Source organism: Grus americana, chromosome 8, assembly GCF_028858705.1.
Source record: "Grus americana isolate bGruAme1 chromosome 8, bGruAme1.mat, whole genome shotgun sequence".
Taxonomy (NCBI): domain Eukaryota; kingdom Metazoa; phylum Chordata; class Aves; order Gruiformes; family Gruidae; genus Grus; species Grus americana.
In genome coordinates, this window is record NC_072859.1 from 8,657,330 (window position 1) to 8,683,424 (window position 26,095).

Here is a 26,095-nt window from a genome sequence, read left to right on the forward strand (position 1 = left end):
CTACTTAGGTTCAACATTGCTTTTAAAAAAACTGTCATGTAAAAGCCACTGGGGTCAACTTTTAAGCTAAGGCTCACTCTGAACAGCTATGTATGCTTAAATACAGAGAAAATGGCAGTTGAGAGAAAGGAACCAAAAGAAAACTCCCACCTCTTCTCTCCTACTCCCCTCTTAACCACACACTGCCATACCTTAAGAAATAGACCCACCAAGTGTACAACTGCCAAGCCCTGCTGCAGTTCTCTGCTGTTGCCTTTCCCAGCTTTTCTTCACAATCCTAAAATGTTCTCATGAAGAGAGCCACTGGTATTCGCACAGGCACTGCCTCTTGCTATGCCTAAGTCCACAGCACATCTGCAAGGGGATGCGGGAAAGCCAGGAGCACAGCGACGGCTGCACAGCCCCTTGCTACAACTCTGGCCAAACATGAACAGTCATAAGGGTCAAGAAAGGAGGTTATAAAAAAAATAACCAGCAAGAAACATCAGGACCTGCACCCTGGGGGCACAGTGGAGAAGGAAACCACACAGGAAAGGGGAAAGATGACAGCTCTCCTCTCCAAATACTTCCCAGAGGAAAACCAGAATGGAGGGGAACCATGAGCTTCCCCTTTCACATTCACCCCAGAGGCGGCTGTTTCAATTTCCCTATCTGGAGGTACAATAAGCCAAATCATCCTTCAGCGGGTACCTCCATAGGTGTGGTTAAAAACAGGTAATATAGTAATTAAGACATTTTAATAGAATTCTCATGCTACAATAAGCCTGTCCCCTTCAGCATCTGAGGAGCACACAGCTGACTCAGGAAGACAGAAGAGTACCTGAAACACAGCAGGTGGAATTTCCCCTCTTACACAGTGATCTGCACACTCCCCATGAAGTAATATGAGGCTGCGTATGGTTTTTTTTGTTGCTTTTTTTTTTTTAAAAACAATGAAGTAATACAAGACATCTTGTTCATGCTGCGAACCCAGGGAGTCTGCCCTACTAAGACAGTGAATTGGTATACATATTCGGGAGCTGCTGTCCCACCTCAAGCTGCCTGCTGGGATGGCTAAATCCTTAGCTGTACTGACAGGCACAGAGGTTGCCTCTTGTCATAGGTCCAACAACTCCTAGAACATCTGATCACAACTGCTACAAAACAGGTGAGTCAAGGACTGACTAGGAAAACTACTAGGCTGACAGGAAAATCACTCACAGTCCTGGTTTTATTGCATATTTTGGTAACTGGCAAGAAATTCCTATGACAGTGTGCACCTTTATGTTTTGTGATGCAAACCAGTTCAAAAGGCAGGGTAGAAAGGACCTTCCCCTTTTTGCCTTGTTTTCTTAGAGTTTCTAATCAGAAGTTCCTCTGGTGGAAGAGCAACAATGTCAGCTTACAGAATTGCTCATCTTCCCAAGAGGTCACCTCTTTTCTAGTTAAATGAATGGAAGAGGATCCCACCAACTGCAACAGAAGTTGGACGAGGCCCCTAGAGACTGAGCTCAGAAGGGAAACTACCTGGGAAGGGAGGGCGAGGAGGCAGATTCCTTATGCTCACGAAAGAAAACACAAATACACCTTATTTAAAAACAACTTTTTCTACCCACACATTTATTTAAAAAAAAAAACAAAACCAAAAAACCCAAGTCTTTGCAAACAAATCCCTTGTTTCTCCTTTCCAATTCAGTGGGATTGCTGCACGCACTCCATGGCACATGACTCCGGGGAAGCAGAGAAAGTGTACTGCAACTCAGTCATATTTCCATAGGAAAAGTTTACTCATAACTTACGTCATCCTTGAAATGCTGACACAGGTTTGTAAGAAGCATCTGAACATCAAGTCCAAGGAACAGCACCGCAGCCCTCCAAGGCCTGCAATAGCTGCCTAGCTCTAGCAGAGCAGGAGGCCGTCCTTTGCCGCCAGGCGCTGGCGATGGATTTTATCCTGCTGTAGCTCCTCATGGTTTGGATGCCAGAGTTTCATGACAATTCTCTCAATGTTTAGAGCGTAGACAGTGTGTGCAGGAATAACTTCTTTGTGCACCTGGAGATACACATTAGAAAACAAGTTTCATGCTTTCATACACATTTCCCCATATTGCCCATGCAAGAACCTCTCTTTACTACCAGCTGATCAGCCAGCCCTGCAGAGCAGGAACACAGGCTGTCACGTACGAGGAGAGCTGCAACTTGCCAGCACAGAACAACCGCCTGTTACACCATTTTGTAAGGGAGTGACATGGTAAGGAAATTGTCACTTTACTCTTGCAATGACAAACAACAATTTGTCATCGAAGTCTTACAAGCAACAATTCTATCTGACTGAATGCGCGAGACAAATGCTTAGTTACAGCTCTTACAAAAAATAGTCTGCCTCCATAGCCTTGAGACAAAATCCCAAGGTCTGTTCACAATAGCAGAGATCAAGGGGGAATTCCTCAGAGCTAATTTTAGACATTTAAAGTAGTCTGAATATCCCCAGAGCTGCCAGAGAGGGAAGGAACCAGAGGCATGCATCTCCACAGGAAGATTGATGCAGCCTACCTTAGACACCTCCCCAGGGTTGGGGTGAGCATAGCTAGCCCACTGCAGCAGCCCACACGCCAGGACCAAGTATTCATCTAAGTACCCAGGGTGGAACACGAGTAAGAACAGACATGCCAGGCAAGTCATCTTGCTGCATCGCTGTCAAAATCTCAGTCTAGCTCAGTTCTGATCTAATCACTGCAGCCTTGCTACGGAGGAAGAGTTTACCCTTCTTACGTAGCTGTAAGAAGAGACAGGGATTTCCTCATCAACTCTGACCAGGGAGAGCAGAACAGGCATTAAACCATGAGCTATGTTAAACATTATCTAATAGTGGGAACTAGTCAAAGCCAAAGAATTGTAAATTTGAGAGGGAAAGAAGGAAACAGACTGTAGGAGGAGAAATCAAATCCCCCTTCATGCATGTAAACTAAATCTGAGACTGGTAGCTGGTACTCAGGACAGTGCTGTGACACAACAGTGTTACGTGAGCAGCTTACCTGTAATGCCTCAAAAAGGTCATACATATTGACTGGCGGGAGGGATGCTGGTAGGGTGTCTCCAGAGCATGCCAGGAGCAAAGCCGCCTGCTGCTCAGCATCGTCAGGCAGGGGCTGGGGAGCTAGACTCTGACCAGCAGAAGGTGTTGCACAGGTTGGTGGGCTGCAGAGAGAGCAGGCATTAAAACCTTCCAGTCAAGAAAACAGCACACCACCTTTGGGAGTCACACAGGAGGGGCTTGGCCCCAGGGTTTGCTTTTCTCTATCAGATGATATAGCCCTTACATACATAAAATTATTTCAGCTGTAATTAAAATATCTTTAAAATTCCAGTTTAATAAAAATAGTGCAAACCAATAATCAACGTGCTTCAAACCCGCTTTGTAACTGATCTCAATTGGGCAACTTATTTACAGCCAATAGTTTCTACCCTGCATAAAAATTAAGGCACCCACAATATTAAATTGAAAAGCATTAGATGTTGGTTGGAGGGAATTGCATTTGTAGTGCCATAATCAAATCTTAAAACACCCACGACCTCCTGTCAACTGCTAGAAGCAGTCATAGACAAACAGAACTGTCTTCTCATGCATGCATGCTGCCAGATGCACAGCACAAGCTGTTTGACATCAAGACTCTGGAAAACAAGATGACCTTGAAGCTCTGCTAACTGAAAAGCCTGCCAAGGAACCATAACTACATTTGGATGCAGGAAGTGACAGGATGCCAGTGTCCCACAGGCCTTCACTGACGTTTCATTCCTGTGGCACAACTGCAGTGCCCCTGCGCAGGGCTCTGCTGCCCAGGGGCAGTTTGCCCAAGAGCAGCAAAAATTCCTGTCGCTCACTACAGCTTCCAAAAAGCAATAATTACTAAGGACATTGAGGGCCAGGGGTCACCTTCATCAATTGATGGACAAAGGCAAGGGAGAGAGAATTAACACTGTCCTACACTCCACTGCTGAGAAATCCCCATATTCTCCCTCCCTGTTTAGCTGTACAGTCCTCCGTACTGATACCTTCTCAGTGAGTGAAAGCTAAACACCATTATTAACAGGTTCTAAAAAAAAAAAAAAAGAAACCAAACCACGGAGTAACTTCAGGACTAGCAAACTGCATTTGAAATTAAGAGTGCGCTGAGAGCTCCTTACCACTCAATTAAATTGTTGTAAGCAACAACACTGTTCTTCAGGTATGGCTGAGGGTTAACGTTGCTTCCAAATGCATACTTGAAATGGCCATCTCTCAGACGATAGGCCTTCCGCCTGGATATCACAGATGTCAAAATATCCTTAAGATGGTTCTGCAGTGAAAAACAATCATATTACGCACGCCGATTTATTTGCCCTACGAAGCCATAGTTACAAGAAGTGCCTCACCACCTGGCAAGACAGAAGTAGTGCTGCTATGACCACAAGGACCTAAAGGCATAAGGGAACTGAGATCTGGACAAGTTACCGTGCAATTTTGCCATCTGATACAGTTGGCTACAGAGAACATGGCACTGCGTGAGACTACCATATGCGTTAGCCTGTGAACTGTACTTTAATATGTGATGTGCTGCTTCAAATGTCAAAGAGGTTTCTTAAATGCTAGGAAATTCCCAACCTCTGATCCCTTTGATAAAGTTGAGAGATTTCATAAATGGCAGTAGATGTTACACTTGTACTGAAATACTGCCTGTAAAACTACAGTGAAAAGCCACTCTCTTTCTCAGACTGTTCAGCTGCCTGGAAAGTGCTGGAGAAGCAACTGTCTGAAAAAAAACAAGCTGACAACTGCTTCTTAATTTGGCCTCACTCCCAAATGGGGAATTCAGGTTGGCCTCCAGGTCCTGACTCCAGAAAGCCGTCCAAGCAATGGCCATATCATTCCTGGGATATATCAGGTAATGCACCAGTGATGGCCAAAACCAACAACAGGCACTTCACCTGCAGGGATTACCCAATTCTGTCACTTTACTTCCATGCCAGATGCTTGCACCTATAATTTTTTTTTTTTTATAGAACTGTTTAAACTAGAGCTCCTGTTCTGTCACTGGTTTTAAGTGACCAGAACAGCATTCTCCAAAACAGCTACTTAAACATACCTGGAGTTCTTTAATTACTTTAATAACAACTTGCATATAAAGTACTTTAAAGTACTTCAATTAACACTTGCAGGCAGAAATCCATGACTTTACATCTATGATGCCACAAATCTGGAAGCCCTTTGATTCTCGTCTTACTCCTCCCGAGGCAAATGGGCAATTAGAGAAGTGGGTTTCCTCTCCCCACTGCAGGATGCTACCCCATAGTGCACGCAGAGCCTTTTGTTGCTGGTACAACGAGACCACCACCGCTGCCCAGCCCAGTCTCACCTCCACAGCATACACAACGGCAGTCACTGCCTCCTCTGTGACATTGTCTAGCCCATGCTCATACGCTGTTACGATCATCCTTCCTTCTAACTGGCCACGTGTAGGAAGCATCATGGTATGAGAACACAGCTTCAAATCATCATCCTCCTGAGGATCCTTTGCCACAAATTGCTGGGCTCCAGACAGCGGATTCTGAGGCTGGAACCGGTGCTGGTATGAACACAACAGCAGAAGATAAATAACCAGCCCCTTTGGTTCATCCAGCCAAGCATCCCTTCTGCAGTTGGAAAGCAAACACCTATAAAAATGTATCACAGTAGGACAAGCAGAGTGATATTCCTCCCCAGGATACTCTCCCAATCCCCAACGATTTGGGTCTGAAGAAATTGCTGAGCCAGTGTTGGCAGCCTTTTATTAAACAGCCCGTAACTTGTCCAACAGCATGCTGAACCACCTAAACTTGGGTATCCACAGCTCCTGCAGCAAGAAATTCTACAGTGTAACACCACACCTCCTGTGGTTGGCTCTGTACTTCCCACCTGCTAGATTGATTTGATTCTCCTCTAAGTCTCAAATGTGGTCAGTCATTGTTCTTTTTATCTCTGTTCACACTACCCAGGTCAGTGATGATTTTACGGACTTTCACATCTCAGTCATGTCCTTCTACACTGAAGAGTTCTCATCTATTTAGTCATTCCTTGTACAGAAGGGTGTATTTTTACTAACCGTACAGTTTCCATCAAGATTAAAAACCATAATCCTAAGCTTATGCAATTCCCAAGTGATTCTTATGATTCTTTAAAGCTTTAAATGCAACAACTTAGCCAAATTCCAGTTCTGAATTTCATACCCTAGCCTCCGCGTGCACTTTCAATACTCTAAGCAGAGCTGTATTACTGAGCAGCCACTGATTCTGAGATGGATTATGGCTATTTTTCAGAACTGACTCAGTTATTTAGGAAAAAAACATCACAGAACAGGAATTCATACCAGAAAGTAGCAACTCCCATTTCCCAGGCCACATGTTTTCCAGCACAATACCCTTCCCTAGATGTGCTGGTGTCTCGAGCTCTGAGTGCTTGTGGTGGGTCCCTGGAAGTCTCAGTCCCAAGGAAAAGCAGACGGGAATGACTGATCCTTGGGCTCAGACATGTGCTTGGCCCTGCCCCAACCCACAAGGGAAAAACATGGCCCTGGGTCATCAAGTACTCCCACAACTCCCATCCCTCAGCTCTCCAAGCCACAAATCTGGTGACTCTGGAATGAAGATTGCCACAAGGCTCTTACAGGGCATCAAGACAAACACATAATTTAAATATAAACAGTGAATATACAGCAAAGCGGACTTCTCGCATCTTAGTTTCAGGAGAGGAAGGGGGGCTGCTTTATTCAAAGGACAGTGTGGCATTTAACTCAGAGTGAAAAACCAGCCACCCACTAATGATGTGAAAGCAGGTTTCCCTCCCTGTAATTCTGAAGACTTATGCTTTCATTACAGGAAAGCTACATGCCTGTATGTCTGGAAAAAAAACCTTCAAGATGTAAGCAACTCTTAAGAGGAATGTGGTTTGAAAGAACAGGAGCCAGTTGGAATGAACCCATGGTCATTCACAGCTGTTATTCCAACTAGTGAGGGAAACATCAGGAAATATCAAGGCACTTCAATTTCACCCTACCCAGGAATTCTACTAGTAATAGACAAGCCCATTAATCATAACATAAAATTCATACAGTACTTACTACCAAGCATTCCAGGAACATGTGCACAAACACACACTAGAAATGTGGTATACCATAGGGGTATCTGAGTAAACCAAATTCCAAGACTTCTACTACATCACAATTTGCTTCTCAAGCTCTCCTCTACTTGTTACTGAAAAGTTATGGTGAAGTTTTAAAACAAAAAGCTAACACAGACTGCCATGAGAATTCAGGTCACAGCTGTCAATGCAGCAAAATATTTTGGCAGTTTCTTAATACAATGAGCCTTCAGCCAGACTCCCATCCCTTTGAAGCACACACACAGCATCTAATTACAGTCCCTAGAAGTGCAGTATGCACTTCAGTGAGCCAAGCTAACTTCTCACGGCTTAAGAGCAGGAGGTTTCACAGGCCTGCCTTTCTCCCCTATCTGCAGCCTTATCTTTCTTTGTGCTGGCATTGCATTCATCCAACCACAAGGAATGCTGATCCAGCTGAATAAACCAGCAAGAAAAACACGGGGTTTGGGGTCTTTTTTGTTTGGTTAGTTTTCTGTCTTGCCAGAGAGCTGAACTGGATCATGATGATAAATCTGGCTCAATAAGAGACAGACACTCTCTCTTTCGACAAACTGTTAATTCAGTTTGAACTGCCTTATCAAACCCATCGGTGGAAGACAGTGCCTCATCTTGATCCTCTTTCACCCCAGCCCCCCGCCAGTGGTCTGGCAGCACAGAAACAACTGCAGCACAGACGTGCGATGGTACCAGAGGGATGTACAGAGCCTTCGCTGCAAAGCAAACTGGATCTTGCATGTTTCTCTGCCACCTACCAGAAGAGAGCATCTTTTCAAAGCGTTTTCAATTCTGAAACAACTTGACCCTCTAAAAACATTCCACCCAAGGAACATCTACCACTTTGGACTGCAGAGTCCTGTGGAGGGGATCATACAATCACGGAATTCTGCCTGACTGCCTGAATAAAGAGGAAGTCACTTCTGCTTCAAGAATTCAGCAGTTGTGTGAAGTTGGTTCTTGGAATACAAGCTTTTGCAAATTTGACATTTGGGTGTACTTCCATGGATTCTCTGGTGTCTAACAAAGCCAGGTCACACTGCAGCCTTTCTCCCAAGAGGCTTCCGCAAGAGAGGCAGCACCTACTAATCCCCAGCTCCTGTCCCAAACCAGAACTCAAAACAAGTATACATCATTGCATGTGACAGACTTGAACCATGCTTGGTAGTAACACAATCTGCATGCTTCACAGAGCTCTTCACCCCCAACAGAATGTCAGAGAGCCACAGTCATTTGACGTGGACACTTACATCAAACTTTTGTCGAACTGAAGAGATCTTTTTCTTTCCTTTGGGTTTTCCAGGTTTAGTTGCAGAGCCACCTGGCCACGGCAGAGATCCAGCACCTTCTACAAATTGAAAAGAAAAAGAAGAGCCACACTTGATAGGTGTTGTGATTTAGGACCAGGATGAAACTGTTCACAAGGAAAACCCTTAATGTCTGGGGCCCAGCTAAGCCTTAAGCCAAAACCAACAGCCACAACCCAGAGGAAGGGCTTCTCAGGGGAAAATACTTTTGGCAGCCTTTCCCTTCCTTTGTCAGTCCCCCTGCCAGCTTGACTCACTCATGACCCTCTGCTTAAGTAGAAATTTCTGTCCATACATCACAAACTCACAGTGGAAGGTGAGAGACGAGCACAACCTCCAAGAAAAGCCGCAAGGAAAGAACAAGCCATTTGTTCCATCAGGAAGATAACAGGAGGTTGCCTGGAGGGGGATTCTCCTCCCACCAACTCCTAGATCACACCAGATGCTAACCTGACCTGCTACCAGCAGGATGGAGCAGTCTAACTCATTACATCTGCCTTTACAGTTCCCCATCAGCTTTAGCAAACTTTGTCTCGGATTCCTGTTAAACATCACAGCTGATCATTCTTGTTATACAGAGGGGAAAGGAGAGGGGGAAAGAACTGCAAAGGCTGCTGAGCCCAGGAGCAGGACACCACCAACATGAGCAGTCAGCTTGTGACTGACCAGAACTGGCAAGCAGCTGAAAGAGAGATTACTGTGTAGTACTAATAAATACATATACTCATGTCACCTTGAGCAGACTGCTCAAAAACCCACTGTATGCTGTTTGACACCTACAGTAGGTCAAAATCACATCCTGATAGCCACACAGCTCTTGGCAAGGGCAGCCTAGTAGATTTCCTGCTGACAGGTTTACAGGATCCACACACAATTCCTTCAGGACTTAAGACAACATTGCATTGGATGCATACGCACTTGCTGACACTGAAGAAGTACAACCTAAAGACTGGACAGCCCTCTTGTGGCTACAGAGGCAGCCTCTGCTTTGCATCACGGGTATCCTCCCTTGGTTTTGCACAGTGAACGAAAACCCTTTTTCCTCTGGAGCAGAGCATGCCGCCCTGTGCTGGAGTCCCTGCCCTCCTCCAGGGAGCTCGGACAACTCGGCTCTGAAGGTACTTCAGTTGCCTCCAAAGTGAAGGCTGGAGCTCTGCTGCCAGGCAGTGCTGACAGCACAGCGACATCTCAGACGTTGCCTGGCCATGCCTGAGCCAGCGTTTGCCATTTCCCACAGGCAAGGAGTGACACCAGCCATCCCACAACTTGGCCAGCCTCAGGCACATTCACAACCAGTTCTGGTTCTCTCCTGTCACTGCAGGCTGCCATGGCTCAGCAGCAGTTTCACGTCAACCCACGTGTTTGCATCCAGCTCTCGCAACTATGTTTGATTTGCTGCAATCGGGAATTCATAAATACAGTTACACTACAGCCCTGTTTATAGGGAATGAGGCTGGCTGGAAGTCCTTGGCTATGTGGAGCTTCCCACGCTCACGGCTGAAGCACGAGCAGTGTCCTCTGCCATGAAAAAGTGTTCTAAAACATGACTTTAAGGATCAGGCTAAAACAGAGGATTCAGGTCAAGTTTTTAAACAGTCAGCTGCTAAGAAGGGGTTAGAAACAACCTACACACACACACGCACAGAGATCCCTATAAAAAAAGTAACTAAAAAGTTTAGCTACGTCCTATTAGTGAGGTGAAAACCAATAGTCTACAACAAACCCTGTCATCAAAATCCACTGGTCAATTATAGGAAATTAAAAGATAATAAATAAACCCTCTCCAAAAGTCACGAAGCTGTCACTACTCATCACTACAACATTGCAGTAGAGGCCCTAACAAAAGGGGTGTGGGAAACCACTGTGGACAATCATCTCAAGGACCACCCTTGCCCTTCATTGAGATGTCAGTACTTACATCTTTGGTTCTATCAAAATAACACTACTTCTCTCAAGATACTTCGCTCTTTACAGACAAGTCCTTTCTTCCTCCTCTCCTCCATAGCAGGTCAGACCCCTCCTAGGCAGGGGGGATTAGGTGTGTTAAGGACAGACACAGAAGCTACCTGGCCCAATTCAAAGCTTTCAATAAAAGCACATCTCTAGCTCACAGCATCACCCCAGCCCCTTCTTCCTTGTCAGGAGGAGTCTCATACAGCTCCTTCACAGCCTCGCTTACAAAAGTATCCTTAGCTAGCTGTGTGACCAGGTGGCAGAGACACAAAAAGTGGAATGGATGGAGACAGAAATAGCAAACACCCCCCTTTTACCTGACAATGTATTACAGATGGATAGGTTAGAGCAGAGTGTAAATTTTTAAAATGCCTTGTTTTAAAAAATGATATAGTAACTTTCAAACTAAATGGCAATTAAATTTTTAGGCTTTGTCAGTAAATCCAAAAGATGCAACTTAACTGAATCTCAGGATGCACATTTAACAAAAACTTAGCCTGATTTAGCTTAGAACAAGGGAAAGGCAAGATACTATCTCCTGTTCCCTATTATAACAAGCCCAGAGCTAATTTTTTTGGGAGCTCTTTTTCCAGGTTTTCATACTACCAAGCCTGACTTGTACTAGATGTAGAAAGCAATATTTCCCTCTAGTATTCTAAGAAAATCAGTACTTGCCTTCCCAGCCACAAATGACAAGGCTGGGTTGGCTCAGGTGTGAAACTTCAGAGATATTAGCAGCTTTTATTTAATCTTGCTAGCAAGAGAGTTAGACATTAACAAACCACAGCAGTGTCTGCTGATATGCCTTCAAAGATGAGCAACAAATGAGAATGTTTTCTTAAGAGCTGCCACATCTCTGCAGTGATGGCTCCAGCCATGCCAGACAGAGCACGTCAGGTTTTCCTGACATGCTGCACCAATACCGCACAGGAGGAAAGGACAAAGATACAGAGGAAGTCAGGACAGAAAAGCAGCCAGGCACAGGAAACATACATTTTCCCACCCTCACTTATTTGATCTTCAGTTGGGTGGGTTTTTATTTTCTTGCAGGAACAAGGGTTTAGTCAAATATATCCTGATGACCATCCTCTGTCAACAACGCACACTCATTTTCTTCCTTCTCCTCCCTTCCCAGCTCTCTGGAGAGAAGTGGAACACAAGCAACCTGAGCCCGTCTCACAGTTGACAGCCCTTCAAGCAAAGCCTGTGGGAAACCCTGATATAATAAAATGCTCCTGCTGTCCCAGCAAGTGTTCTAATTCACTGAACCATCTCTTAGTTGGCTCTAGATTATGAGTAAATAAATTAAATCCTAACATCACAAACTCAAGTGCTTGCAATTGTCTCAGTTTTATTGTTAATATTTAGCTAAGGAGGGAGGTAACAGTTCAACTGGGATGTGTTAACTCAAGAAACATTGCTAACTTGATTGCTTGCAATCATCCAATAAACAAGACAAACTTAGCAAGCAAGTCCATGCACAGTTAAGAAAGGCTTTAAACTGGAGTTCCTCTTGATGGAATTTTTTTGGGAAGAAAATCCCCAGACAAAAAAAAAAAATCAGGAAAGCACTTCTGAAAATATTAGTAAAAAGAGAATGCCAAAGAAAAACTATTTCCTTGTAATGGGAAGTATACCACACTGCTCAGGCTGGTATAGCAAACCTAAAATCACCACTAAGGCACTCTAGTATTTTGGATGGCACATTTCTGGCATGTTCCTCTCTTCAGACACTTTCACAGCTTCCCAGCTTTGTTACAGCTGAGTGCCACTTGAGTATTTATGGGTGTCTTTTTACAAACATGGCTACCAGAGGGAACATCACCCATTTTTTAAAAAGGGCAGAGAAGTCAGATTTAGGATTCTCAGGATCCTGCTGTGCTTTAAGTGGGAACTCAGCAGGAATTAAAGCAACCAGTCATTCTTCACATCAGAATAGGTATGAACTTCCCTCCCTCTCCACCACCAAGTCCTGAACACCAAAAGCCAAGTCCACGCAGGCTGTTGAACTGGGATTTGAAGTTTGTCTGACCAACAGCCTAGGCAGATGAGGGGGAAATGGAAAGCATTCTCCCAAAGGGTCACATTCACCCAGCACTCCCCTATATGCCCAGGTGAAACCAGTGCTACCAGAGCAGCAAAATCTGGTGGGTTTGTTTGCATGGGTCAACATGTGTTATAATCACTCCTGAAAAATACCTTCCCCAAGGTTTCCTATTCCAAATGCCACAATATCAAGTACACTTTTAACACTAACCACACAATTTTTTTAAATACAAAATAGCATTAAGATGGTTCTTTCCCCCTTGTCTCTCTCACACAAAGGTGGAAAGTACATGCATCAGTAACACTCGTGATGGTGTGCCAAGCGCATCAAGCACACTTCTTTAAAGTTACTTGTTTCCATGAATCATGAAGTAAACACCTTCTACCCAAAAGACAGCGGCAAAGAGAAAAGTCTGTTAGCTTTCCATTCTTATAGGGAGGGAAAAAAACGAACAGAAAACTAGCAGGTGTCAAACTGGCATCTAGGGGGAGAAAAAGAAATCTAGACATACTATCTAGTATTCTACTCATACTGCACTTCCCTGGGCTTGCACATACAATTCACTATGCCGCACACAGCAGACTGGCAAGTAAAACACGTGATTAGACCTATCAGCCCAGAAGGAGGTATCTCAGTACAGATTAGCTCCAAAATCCTTGGGAGACTCTGCACTGAGCTGAGGAGAGCAAAACAGAGACCCTAGAAGGGACCAGCAGAGCACTAAACCATATCTTTAAGAGCACGCACATCAATAAACTGATTTTTTTTCAAGCTGGCTTATGCAGATCTGTGGACAAGAGCCAACAAAAGCCTGCCTGAAAGCACTGGAGGTGACCAGCTGGTCAGCGCTTGGCAAGGTATCTGGTCAGCTAGCACTCCATTACACACTGTCACTAGTGTGCTGAAGCAGTACAAAGAAGGGTGCTTCAAGGGCTCTTAAAGAGAGTAAGCTTCAGTGGGACAAGAGGAAAAGTCCTTGCAAGGACTTGAAATTAAAAAGGTCAGTGAGGAAGTAATGAGCATACGGAAGGCACCTGTGGAGCACCACACTGCTTTGTGCTGAGGCTCATACTTTGAGCACATTCCTAGACAGCCTTGAAAAGGGGTTCTGGGGAGCTGGTAGAGTTTGCTGACAAATCTGAGCTATTCAAGCCAGAGAAGATGAAGCCTGACCAGAAGCTGCAGAAAAGCTGCACAAGACTAAGTGACTGGATAAAGAAACAAATGAAATTCAATACAGTTAAGCACAGAGCAGTGCACACAGGAATAAACAACCCCAGCTTCAGTCAAACAGCAACAGGCTCTAACCTGACTACTGCCACTCAGAAGCAAGATCTTTGGGCTACAACCTACTTCAATGCTCACATCAGCCCAGTCAGTGCTGAACTCAGAGAATGCACACTCTCTCCTTCCTCCCTTCCCAGTTTAGACTCAGCTACTTCAGGTAATACTCACAGGGGAACCACTGTTCTTGTACTTTCCTTTTATAGTCCGGCTGTAAGTACTCTAAGTCAAAAGCAAGGAGCAGCAAGATTTAGACATAAATCTTCTGAATTACATGAGTGCAGACCACTAAGGAGGACCAGCCTGGGACTCAAAAGGTGCTTGTAAAGATCAAGAGCAAACACAGCAAGTCTGGAGGTGGAGGAGGTTAGTATTTAATTAGCACAGCTGGTATAGTTAAGGACCAGCTACAACAAAAAAAACTGTGGGTATCCATAAACTTTGCATTTTTTCCTTCCTCCAGCTATATCAGGTACTCTAAAAAAACCGGTATTCTCCCCTCAGAAAAAACAACTTGTCTCATGTCTCAGCCCATCAGAGCTACAATAATTTTCTCTCCCTTACTACACAGCAGTTTCCTATCTTGAATTGCAGCTCAGCTGTCCTTCCTATCAGATCCCTGGATTGAGAATTCTTTTGAAGACCAAACAAAACCTATCTTGCAACCCTGACAACAGCCATTCTAAATGCTTACAAAGTTAAAAAGTTAACTATCTGCAGGAGGTTGGGTTAATTGGCCATAGCTCAATCAAGACTCACTGTAAGCATTCACAGTAAGCATCTTTCTATCAGATACCTACTTGATTTCAAGATCAGTCAGGAAAATCCAGCTCCCCAAAATGATATGCCCAGCAGAGAGAAGAACAAGGAGCATCACCAAGTTCAGAAGAGAGAGGCAGCAATAAGCAAAGCAGAACAAGACAACGCAGCATCTCCCTTTATGCTTCAGCTCACAGCACAGACCCAATCCAGAAGTCAAACCAGCTTATCACACACAGCATTCCAGCATTAGCCTCTAATCAAGCACACACAGCTAATTTATAAAAGCATCTCTGCTGAATTCAGCTGGATCACTACTTTGCTATCCTTTTGCCTGTGTGGCAAAAAGAACATGAATATTAAGGCTCAGAAAATCAGAGTGCCTTGTACAAAACCCACCAAACACACATGTGGCAAAGCATTACTATGTGATTGTTTTAAATGAGGCTTCTTGGGACTCACCTGGTGCAGAAACCAAGATCTGGCATCGGGTAAGAATAGCCAGGAGGAAATCGTTGTGAGAGTGGACTGTGTAAAGACAGACAGTTCATTAGCAACACGGCAGTGCACAGAGGCACCCCCTCAAAGCAATCTTGAAGTAGCTCACTATGCCTTTTCACAGCCATGTTTTCCCCACGTGCTTAGCTACATAGGCACAGCTTTCAATTTAGGGGTTTTTGAGTTTTCTTCTACTGGACCATGAATCTGCTACTACCACACTAACAAAAAGGATACTACGCATGGCATGGAAACAAGTTAACTCTCAGTGTGCCACACATACAAATCTAGTCCTACAGCACGCAACATGAAACACCTGGTGCAGCTAGCCAGTCAGAGGAGGATCAGCTATCCCTCCTGCCACACAGACTTCTGGTAGCAGGGCTTTTGGCTTTGCTAGAGAAGGACAAAGTTAAGAGCCAGCCCCAGGAAGATGAAGTTAAATAAAACAGCTTCTAGACAAAAAGCAACTTTCTTGCAGAAGGGTTACTGGAACACAGAGTGAGCAATTACACATTAGAAACAGCAAAGACAAACTTCATAAGCAGTGTCAGAAGGTTACAGGATCCTTTTTGGCCTTTGAGCCCAAGCACCCACAAACTCCCTGCCCTTCCCCACAGGGATCATGAATGTGGAAGTCAGGAGCCCCCACAGTGCTCTCAACAATGCCCACCAACATTTGTGGATCCACGCAGAGGCAAGGACAAAGGCACTCCTTCAGTGCTCCAACCTGCCACCCCTAAAGGCCAGGAAGGGGATCTGCCTGCTACAGAACCAGCTAGGTCAATTTGGGGGTTCCCTCCCCGCCTTCAGCCACACCATCAGTTCAGTCCCAACCGAAGGGAGAGTGCAGCATGGAAAGCACTGGGCCCCTACCATGACATAAGAAAACATCTCCCTGGTTGCTGAGACAGCATATGGTACTTTTTTACCGTATTTACACCAGACCAAATTGCCTGTCAGTGCTAGGGCCACAAAGAGATTTCCCCTGCAGGCCAGGGCCACTCCCACCTTTTTAATTCTGTTACTATCATAGCCCTGGCCATTCCCATTTCCATCACAACAATTTCCCTGTTTGGGAAGCAACATGCAGCAGGGAGGAGCTTCCCCCAGGCCTAGCAGGGGCAAGACAGCATCAGGGACAGCAGGAAAGCAAACACAAAATGTCCATTTACCGTTGTCTTGCGTGAGAAGCCTGCGTGCTTCCAAGTCAAACTCCTCCTTACTGATCTTTTGCTTGAACCAGAGCTTCAAGTTGGCCCAGTACCTAGAGAAGAGCAGGGAAGGCCTAGACACCAAACAAAACCCCCTGCTTTCCGCCAGCCGCGCGAAGGGGCCCGAGGCCAAGGCAGCGCTGAGGCTTCCGCACAGCCGCGGTACAAACGCGCAGCCCTTTGAAGGCCGAGAGAAGACGAACGGCCCGCGCCACCCTCACAGGCCAGGCCAGGCCAGGCCAGGCCCAGCCCAGCAGGACGCCCCCACCACAGCTGGGGCTCGGCCCACCGCCCCAGACGCCCCCGCCGTACTCACTGCTTCACGTTCTCGCCCAGCGCCTCGCTCAGGCTCTTCTTGGCCGCCTCCAGCTCGCTCACGTACGTCGCCATCACCGGCGAGAGAAACAGCGGAGCCTCCCGCCTCCCTCCCCCGCGCCGCAAAGTACCGCAAAGCGCGGCGGCAGCCGTAAAGCGTGGCGACCGAGCGTCACGTCACAGCCCACCAGGCCCCGCCGCCCGGAGGGGAGGGTGGGTGGGTGGTGTCCCCGCGCATGCGCAGAGGCGGCGGCGGCAGCAGCAGCAGCAGCAGCAGCAGCAGCAGCAGGAGCAGCCCCGGTAGCGAGCGGAGCCGCAGCCGGAGTCATGCCGGGCCTGCTGCTGGGCGACGAGGCGCCCAACTTCGAGGCGGAGACCACGCAGGGCCGCATCCGCTTCCACGACTTCCTGGGAGACTCGTGAGCACCGGGGGTGGGGAAGGGGGTGCAGCGGCAGCGCTCCCGGGTGCGCTCTGGGGGCGGGGGAGGCCGCCGGGCCCGGGCAGCCGGACACGGCCGTTTCCTGGCGGAACGCGGCGGCGGGCGCGTAGAGGCTCCTTCGAGCGGGCGGGGCCGCCGCTCCCCGTCCTCCCTCATCCCCTCCCGCGGCCCGCACGGCGGGGGGACCGGGAAGAGGCGCTCTGAGAGCGGCAAAGCCCCGGGAAGGGCAAAGCCAGGCTTGTCGGAGCCGCGCTTAATCCAGGCCAGTAGCTCGTGTGTCACGTACGTCCCCTGTGAGTGAGCCCGGGCGTGCGGAGGTGTGTCACCCAGCAGTGGCTAAGGGCTCCGGTCCCGTCTGAGCCCGACATGGAAAGCCACACGCCATCAGGCACCGCTTCCCGTAAAGCCTGTTGCTGCGGTGCTGGCACCGGGCGGGATGGTGCTGGCACCGGGCGGGATGGTGCTGGCACCGGGCGTCCGGGCCTCGCTCCCAGCAGCGCTTGGCAGGCTTGAATCAGCATTTGCATCCGCTTCTGTCAGCATTGTGACCTTTGGCAGACGGGGAGAAAGGAACCCTCTTAGCGAGAAAATAAGCTGCAGGGCTTCTTAAAACTGGCTGTTCCAGCCTCATCACCCGCATGGCGGCTTTCTTAGCCACCTTCTACTTGGCCTTTTTATTCAAGTAGCGTGCTTACGGTACAAAGAGACGTGCAGCACCAGTGGCCAGGTAGCTGCCCCATAACTTCATGGCGACCCGTGGCAATTGCACAGCTGTGGCGCAGCTGCAGGGTGCTCTCTTCATCCCTCCAGCTCCGTTCCCAAATCTCTAAGGCAGGACTTTCCCCAGATGCTGTGGCACGCAGCTGGATTATACTGAGCGCTGGGGGCCAGGCAAAGAGTGGTGCAGTAAGCTCTGTGAACGTTGAGCTGAGAAATGGCGCGACAAGTCTGTGGCAGGGAATTTTAAATGCTGGGGGTGTCTTTGCGTTAGTTTCTGGAAACTCCCGAGAGCTGGGAGCTGTTTTGCCATAAGCCCCTGTCTTACTGCCGGGCTGCATTGCTGCCTTTCTCTGTGTGCCGGTCACCTTACCTGTAGAGTGGCGTGGCTTGTATTTGCCTGCTCTGAAGACTGTAAAATCCACTGATGGGAAGCGGTAGGCAAAAGCGAGGTGGTAGTATTGCTGTAACTGGAGTCACAATGTGCTGTTAACTTCTGGCTGCCCCCATTAGTTGATTAATTCTTATTTTTTCATTAAGTACACTTGGCAGCTCACAGCAGTGGTTAGGTTAAGGTTTGGTCCTATCGCCTTCTTTTAAGTTGCATGATATACATGGGTGTTTCTCCTCACAGTGGTTGTTGAGGAACACGGGATAGTGAATAGCCTTGTAAATCAGTAATGATCTCTGCAATAACATGGCTGGCAGGTTGGTATCTACATCCCCTCGTGCATGTGGTCTCTGGGGTACAGAGCATACACGTGGCTCCCCCAAACCTCCTCGCGTGGCATGGTGTCCACCTTCACGTCAAGAACCGTAGGCTATTCCAGCATCCCCTGTGGGATCCTGGAGGGAGAGGGGGAGCAAGGTGCAGGGAAATTCTCAGAGCATGATGAATGCTGCTCATCTGCTGAAGGCTTCTAACGTTAGGGAAGAGTTCCCAGGACAGGATTTCCACTTAGCAGAGAGATGAGCCATTACCGCGCTAGTCTGTGTGCAGTGGAATCTGAACAGCTTGTTCTCTGCAGTGCAAACCGGAACATGTCACCCTAACGCCATCTCCTACTCTCTTTTTTCAGATGGGGCATCCTGTTCTCCCACCCACGGGACTTCACGCCCGTCTGCACCACAGAGCTTGGCCGGGCGGCGAAGCTGGCACCCGAGTTCAGCAAGCGCAACGTGAAGATGATCGCCCTCTCTATTGACAGCGTCCAAGACCACCTCTCCTGGAGCAAGGTACGGGGTGTGGGAGACGCAAGAGGAACTTGCACTGCTGCCTTGCTCTGCAGGCCAGAGGAGAAGTCCACACAGAACAGAGCACAGGCTTGGAACTACGTATCTCGAATCCCAAAGCATGTAGGATAGGAGGTGCTAAAATTCAGAGCAGGAACAGGAAGGTCTGCTCCATCCACAAAGTCCAGGGCACTCTATGCACTGACACGTTGAAACAAGAGGGAAGCAGCGTTACTGCTCTCCTACTAATACCTGAAAGGGTAGAACGTATGTGAAGGTGGTGCCAAAAGCTCAGGGGAAGGCAATCTATCCACAGACCGTCAAAAAGTTCTGTAATAAAACAGGAAAGGAAAGGAGGCATCAGAAGTGAACGGGCAGTCTTCAAAGGGTGCGATTCATGCCCAGGCAGGGAAAAGAAAACAGAGAACAAACAGGGGCATATTAAACATAAAACCACAAATAGGAGAACGTTAAACATAAAAGCATCATGAGGGAGTATAAAAACAGATGGGAATGAAATAGCTTGTTGAAGGAACATAAAGGGAACTAATGAAAAACCTTAAAATGCAGCCTCAGCAATGGTGTGCTGCCAGGGAGTATGACTCCAGGGCTCATAGGTGGTAGGGATGTGAAATGAACATTTCAGGCATGACCAGAGTATGAATTACCTGCCTCTTTCTTTGCTTTTAAAATTGGGAATGTTCTCACACATTTTCCAGGGGTGAGACATACATGCAATAAGAGGTAGTAAAGGTGAGAAATTTCCACACTCAAATATTATTTCAAGACTGACTGGCTTTAGAAATTACCTAATTGCCTTATTGCTTAAATTGGCCTTTGTACCTGAGTGGTGCATGACCGATGTCCTGCCAAGCCTCAGAAGGGCCTGGGAAAACCAACATACAAATCCCACACCAGTAAATGAGATTTCTGTGCTGGTCAAACTGACTGAAACCACCAGTCAAATTAGCAGATAACATCCCATTAAATACAACAGAAAGTTTGGGTTGTGCTTCCGTAAGGGATTCTCTTCTCCTGGTTGGCTAAAGCTGGTTGAATAACTATAAGGTATTGCTGACTTTGTAAAAGTCCTCGAATTTCCAAGAAGCTTTTCAACGAAATCAACTTTGGGAAGGGCAGGCCCTGTTCTGCAGGGAGACAGGAGGAAGTGATAAGTTGTGTGAAGAGAGGGAAGCAGTGAGCTCCCTCGAGGGTCTGCAGGGACGTGTGAGATTCAGCACACTCAAGTGATCTGGAAAAGAGATGAACAACGCGCTGACTTTGCTGATGCTATGGAATTATTCACTGCAACCTCAGGTAAAACCAGCAGAAGCTGCAGAGCAGCCTCTTGACACTGACTGATGGGAGGCAGAGTAGCACTTTTGGAAAACCTTCCAGAACAAGGCAGAGGGCAGCGGCCCAAGCTGCGGTGAGCTTTCTGTCAGGCTGGGAGAGGCCTCAGAGACAGTGGTTTGGAAATGTCAGCTCAGCACCTGTCAAAAAAAAAAAAAAACGTGAAAGTCCTCCAGAGCAAAAGATCCAATTGGTGAGGACAAATCCATAGCAGACCGGACTTCATGCAGCCTGTGTTTGAAATCGCCCATCTTACAGACTACAGGGAAACAAGAAAAGGTGCAGAGGGGGAACAAAGCTCCCTGTAGATTTGGGCAGGTTTGCTTCAGTACAGAACAACCGGGGCTCTTTAGCCTGGGAACGGGAGGACGTGTCAGGCTGCGACACTGTGAGTGGTGCGGGGAGCATGGAGAAGCAATGAACACATGATGCATGCATGCATCGTGGAGAACATAAGAGAGGACAGGGATGTGATCGCTCTGCTCTTAGACCTTGCCCATACATGTGATCCTTTTCCTTTGTCCTTGACAAAGCAGAGAACTTCAGATAGCACAGAAAGGTAAAGAGCTGAACTAGGAAGGCAAGTGTTAGTGCCTGCCGCCAAGTCTGAGACCAAAGGTTCTCCTGCACCGCCATGGGGAAAAAAAGAGCTTAACAGACATACCAAGCCTTGGCAGAAACTGCTTGTCTGGACAAAAGCAGTCTTTATCAAATGCTGGATTGAGATCTAGAAACTGCAGTTTTCTTTACTAGATCTTAACTTAGAGAGAAATCCTAGAAGCGAGCAAAACTTTGGTCAGACCTCTCTGCACAACATTCCTCTACATACCAATGCCTTGGTCAAGAGTCAGGGGTGCACAAATCACTCCAGTGATGTCTGGTTTCAGCTTGGACTCTGGAAATAAAAATGGTTCATAGGGAAGTGAGTGAGTTTTGGGTGTCATTGCAAAATAGGGTGGGGTTCGTGAGGCTGTTTTGTACAGAGATCCCCAGGTCATGAAATTACGTGCATTTTGGAACGAGCTACAGTACACAGGATTCAGATATTGCGTTTCGGAAACTCTCTTCATCCTCCAGCCCCCACTCTGAAGAGGGGGTGGAGTATGTGTCACTGTTTGACCTTCATCTACAGCCTCCTGCAACTCTGTGGGGCATTCAGAAGCATTTTGCCTGGGCTGGTCTCCCCAGCTCTGCTTTCCTTCCCTGCTCTGCTTTGACAGGGCAGGTTTGCAGGAGAACAGAACCGATTCCTTCCTTCTAAGGCAGGCCTGACCACAACCCAGCCAAGATAAACAGCCCCTTTTTGCAGTGCTGACTCAGAAAGCCCTGGGGAGAAAACAAGCGAAGAGAAAAGCTGGAAAGGAAGCATCTTGCCACATGCACACTACTTGACCTGCTTGCAGCATCCTGAGCAGCCGGGGCAGGGTTTCAGCCCCTTATGTCACCACCATCAGCCTAGGAGGGCTGAGGAATAGTGCAGGGCCTGCCTGCTTTTGCTGCCTCTGGCGTGCTCTGAGCAGCAGCGGCAGTGTCAAGGGGCAGCATTTCCAACCCTACCCTCCCCGAGTTCCCTCTGAGCAGGACCCAGCCTGTTCCCCCATGTTCAAAGCCTGGGGAAGGCAGAGAGACTTGTATGTTCAGATTATCAACTCAGCTGATAACACACCGCAGTGGTGCGTGGGAGGCTTGCATCAGTGCTGGGGTCAGTTTTGTCCTTTTGTAGCATAAAGAGGATGGAAGGAACAGGCAGCTCTGTTCTGGGGCAAAAACCTTGGATTAAACTTGCTTTAATGCTGGCAGCTGCTCTGCTTGTGCTGCCTTGAGCAGGCTCCTCCCAGCCCTGCTGTGGCTCAGTGTGACCCATACACATGGTACCACAAACAACAAGGATAACTTGGAATGTTTTGGCCAAGTCCAGACCAGATTTGAAGATGCTCAAAATGCAGTTTCCTTGCAAAGCAAGTCAAGTTTGGACTAGCACAGGGAGCAACCTCATAAACTGTGGTCACAAGGAAGAGCCTGCACAGCTGTGGAAGGGGATGGTTTTCTCTTCTGTCCCAGCCATGGTTCAGAAAGGAGCGTGTAGTGTCCTGGTACCTGCACTCAGACTTTCACTCTCTTTTCAAGAGCCTTTATTTAAGTAAGCTAGGAGTGACTTGCTGAACGGAGCTGGTCCCTCGCACAAGACCTGTGAAGTCTTCAACACTTGACCTTTGTTAGCTGTAGAGTTGCTGGTTTGCTCTGCCACTAGAGAAACTGTTCTTTAAGAGCACAGTCCAGCTCAGGTGTGACACCAACACATCCACGGGCAGTTCCAGAGGTGAGCGACAGGGTGAGAGCATAGGGAGCCTAACAACTAACCTCTAAGAACAAGGCAGAGTCCGGCCTGGCATGCAGGTTTGTGGTTTGTGACCTGGTTTCTGGAAGCAGAGAAACTTCCTGGAAGGCCATGAGCCCCTGGCCGTGCTTGGGGGCCAGGCAAGTCACAAGCTCCTGTAGAGCAGCTGCTGAACATGTTTCTGCATGGCCCCTCCACAGGAGCTTGCCCCACACATGTAAAGCCTGCATGAAGGTCTCCCTGCCTGGCCTCTGTCTCTCGTGGTGGTACCCACAACAGGGAGCATGAGCATGCCGATGGTTTTGTCTCTGCAGGACATCAATGCATACAATGGGGAACAACCCGAGGAGAAACTTCCCTTCCCCATCATTGCTGATGCGAACCGGGAGCTCGCTGTCAAGCTGGGCATGCTGGACCCAGATGAGCGGGACAAGGATGGCATGCCCCTGACTGCTCGTGTGGTGAGTACCTGGCCCTGGAGCACCGCTGCACCTTCTCAGCAGTAGGCATCGCCTGCCATCCTGCCCTGTGTCTGTGGGGCTGGGCTTGACAATGGAGGCAGCTTACCTGGACAGATGTGACCATCTTCAGGGGCTAGGTTGACTTCCTTGGGCTAGATCCATGGGTTGTGCTGCAGGAAGAGGCTGGCGCAGTGCCGGCCTGCTGGCAACAGCTCCATCTCACTGTTGCCACCAGCTCATCCTGGTTGTGCCTGTCCTAACACAGAGACAACAAAAGTTGTCTCGATCTGCTGGACTTTCCCTCTCCCCTCCCATGCTTGCATTAGAAGGGCACAGGTCAAGGGAAAGAAACATTTCAAGTAGCAGAACAAGCTGGCATTGGAAACAGGAGCTCCCAGAGCAAACACCGTGTTCCCTGTGTCTGAGCATCACTTGTTCCTCCAAGAGATCGCCGCAATGGCATCTCCCCTGTCCCAACACCTTCGATTGAGTTGGTAACCTCCCAGGAAAGGGAGGAGCAGCAGGCCTGAGCACATCCAGTTAGACAAACATCTTTGACCCAGCCCTGACACTGTCTCCCTGTGCTCAGGTATTCGTTTTTGGCCCGGATAAGAAGCTGAAACTCTCCATCCTGTATCCAGCCACCACTGGGAGAAATTTTGATGAGATCCTGAGAGTTGTGGACTCCCTGCAGCTGACGGCATACAAGAAGGTTGCTACCCCTGTAGACTGGAAGGTGAGGAGGGGAGCAAAGCTCACAACCAGGCGCTGAAAATGTACATTGAAACATCAACCAGCCTCCCTTGGAGGGGGACCCATGGGGTGGGGAGACCTGCTGAGGTCCTGGGATATGAGTTAGATCCCAGCCGAGGCCCCATGGCCGTTGCAGTCTGGAGTCAGCCATAGGAACCTCCGTTCCCTCCCCTCAGACCCTGGTGCCAGCAGATACCGGGCTTGGCCATTCTGGCTATCACTACTTGAGCTTTGGGCCAAGGCAGGTCCTGCCCTTGTTGTCTGTGATAAGGAAGGGCATTATCACGTGTCAGTGTGCCAAAGTCCACTCAAAGCCAGCGAAGCAGCAAGCATGGGGCGCCCTTCCCTGGGCCAGCTTGCTGCTCTGCTGCCTTTGAGCCAGGAAGGGCCAGTATGGGCATGGCCCCGCTTTGCCCAGCACATAGACAGCCGAGTCATATCCTTGTGGAAAATTACTAGCTGAAGTTGCTTAGTTGTGGCCATCCCTGTTCAGTAGCATTATTTAAAACTCCCCAAAACAGTTTGGGCAGCCAAGATAAGCCAAGAACAAGCAGCACAGTCTGGCTGCTTTAGCTAGCCAGTGTTTCCTCAGCCCAGCAGAGATGTTCAGCTCCTGGATCTGTCCTGCCACTGGCTTTGATAGCTGTTGCTGGGGAAGCCTACCTGTCTGGAGCCAGAGGACACACTCCTGCTGTTACAAGGTGTCCTGGAGAAGTCCTCCTGTGTCATGAGGCAGGACCAGGCTCCCAGAGCATTGTCCCAAACACCCACTCCATCTGGGCAGGAAGGCCTGTAGGCACGAGCCTCAGAGGTCAAGCAACTCCGGGCATCAGTGCGCTTCACTGTGCCTCTCCGCTCCGCAACACCAGCGTCTACACGCTGAGCGCACAAGAAACTGCGCCTTCGCTTCCTGGGGCAAAGCAGAGCCTCCGAAGACCCCTGTCTCCTGCAGCATAAGCCCCCAGCTCACCCACCCAGTCCACCTCCCAGGGAAGTGCACCTTTCCCCGGGGTTTGGCATGCCAAGGGGGTGCCAGCACCACCTGTCCAGGGGTGCCTGAGCAATAGGAATGGATGAGCAGACTCAGGCAGGCTGCGCACCCTCCTGCATCGTAGAGATGCTCCAATGCCCTTCCCATTACTCCCCGTTCCCGTGGCAGTCCCAAGAGGAAGGGCTGGGCTGTGGGATCCCGTTGGCAGGGCTGGTGGGCAGCGCAGCTCTCCCTTTCTACATCGCCCACACCTCCTGTTGCAGCTCCTACTCTGTCCTCGCTGCCGGCTCCAGGCAGAGCTGCAGGGGACGTGCCTGGGGCACTGGGGCCGAGTGTTCACGGGGAGGCAGTGCCACCTGCCAGCAGGGAAGTGGCACCTGCATCCAAGCCTGCCAGCTCCTCTGCTGCTCTCACGGTTCCCGTTTTCTCCCCAGCCTGGTGACAGCGTCATGGTTGTTCCCACCTTACCTGATGAGGAAGCCAAGAAGCTCTTTCCCAAAGGAGTCTTCACAAAAGATCTCCCATCAGGCAAGAAGTACCTGCGTTACACCCCACAGCCAGAGTGAGTGGGCCTGCCCGTTTGCCCCGCCGGGCTGCAGGTCGTTTGGCGTCAGGAGCCTTCCCTGTGCCCGCTCCTGCCTCCCTGACACTGCACGATCAGCGGTCTCGTACTGTTACACTCACCGATGGTGCATCGCAATACTAAATCAGTCCTCCCCATCCCCCACGTCCCCTCAAAACTAAACCCCTGGGTGTTTTCTTGCCTTGAATCAGCCCCGCAAGGAAGAGGTTAGCAGACTAATGGGAGACTCCAGGGCTCGCGCTCTGGAGTCTCTCCTGTTCAGCGCCAGCCGAGCTTTTCCTGGAGGCGCAGTGAGAAGCGTGGTGTCAGCAGCCAGGCCCCAGAGGGTTGTCCTGCTGGTCTCACACACCTCCCATCAGGGAGCTTTGGGGGCTCCAAACTGCTGCGTGCCTTTTGGAGCAGCTGTCACTAATGCATTAACACCTTTGTCTGGTCCCGTGCGTTAGGGAGGAGCTGCAGAGCCAAATCTCTCACTTCCTACTGCTTTCTTATCTCTTGCTGGAAGTTGATTGTTTTCAGGTTTTAGGGAAGACGGAATAGAGCAAATAAACTGATGTTCAGTACTACCTGCAGTATCCCTTGTCTGCTTCTGTCGACGTCCCCGGCACCCCGCACAATTTACTTTGTCCCCTAGGCCGTGCAGCTGGGATGCGTGCCCATGCGCATGGGTGGGTGGCAGCGGCACAGGCTGCCCTGGGGTTT

At 48.6% G+C, this 26,095-nt stretch overlaps 2 protein-coding genes across 3 annotated transcripts; one reads left to right on the forward strand and one right to left on the reverse strand.

The window, feature by feature from the left end:
* Positions 1-1,570: 1,570 nt before the first annotated feature.
* On the reverse strand, positions 1,571-16,637 carry TADA1 (transcriptional adaptor 1). 2 transcript variants are annotated; one of them, XM_054834194.1, is made up of 8 exons: positions 16,526-16,637; positions 16,171-16,262; positions 14,960-15,025; positions 8,398-8,495; positions 5,373-5,582; positions 4,165-4,316; positions 3,015-3,177; positions 1,571-2,032 (listed from the first exon to the last, which is right to left on the reverse strand). In XM_054834194.1, the coding sequence occupies exons 1-8, from the start codon at positions 16,597-16,599 to the stop codon at positions 1,880-1,882; spliced, it is 1,008 nt and encodes a 335-aa protein (XP_054690169.1). In that variant the 5' UTR covers positions 16,600-16,637; the 3' UTR covers positions 1,571-1,879. The 2 variants fall into 2 exon arrangements, with proteins under 2 accessions (XP_054690169.1, XP_054690170.1); XM_054834195.1 differs by lacking the exon at positions 14,960-15,025.
* Positions 16,638-16,752: 115 nt separating this feature from the next.
* Positions 16,753-25,959, forward strand: PRDX6 (peroxiredoxin 6). The gene is made up of 5 exons (XM_054834009.1): positions 16,753-16,943; positions 18,761-18,917; positions 22,920-23,066; positions 23,656-23,802; positions 25,245-25,959. Exons 1-5 carry the CDS (start codon positions 16,852-16,854, stop codon positions 25,374-25,376), a joined length of 675 nt encoding a protein of 224 aa, XP_054689984.1. The 5' UTR covers positions 16,753-16,851; the 3' UTR covers positions 25,377-25,959.
* Positions 25,960-26,095: the final 136 nt, after the last annotated feature.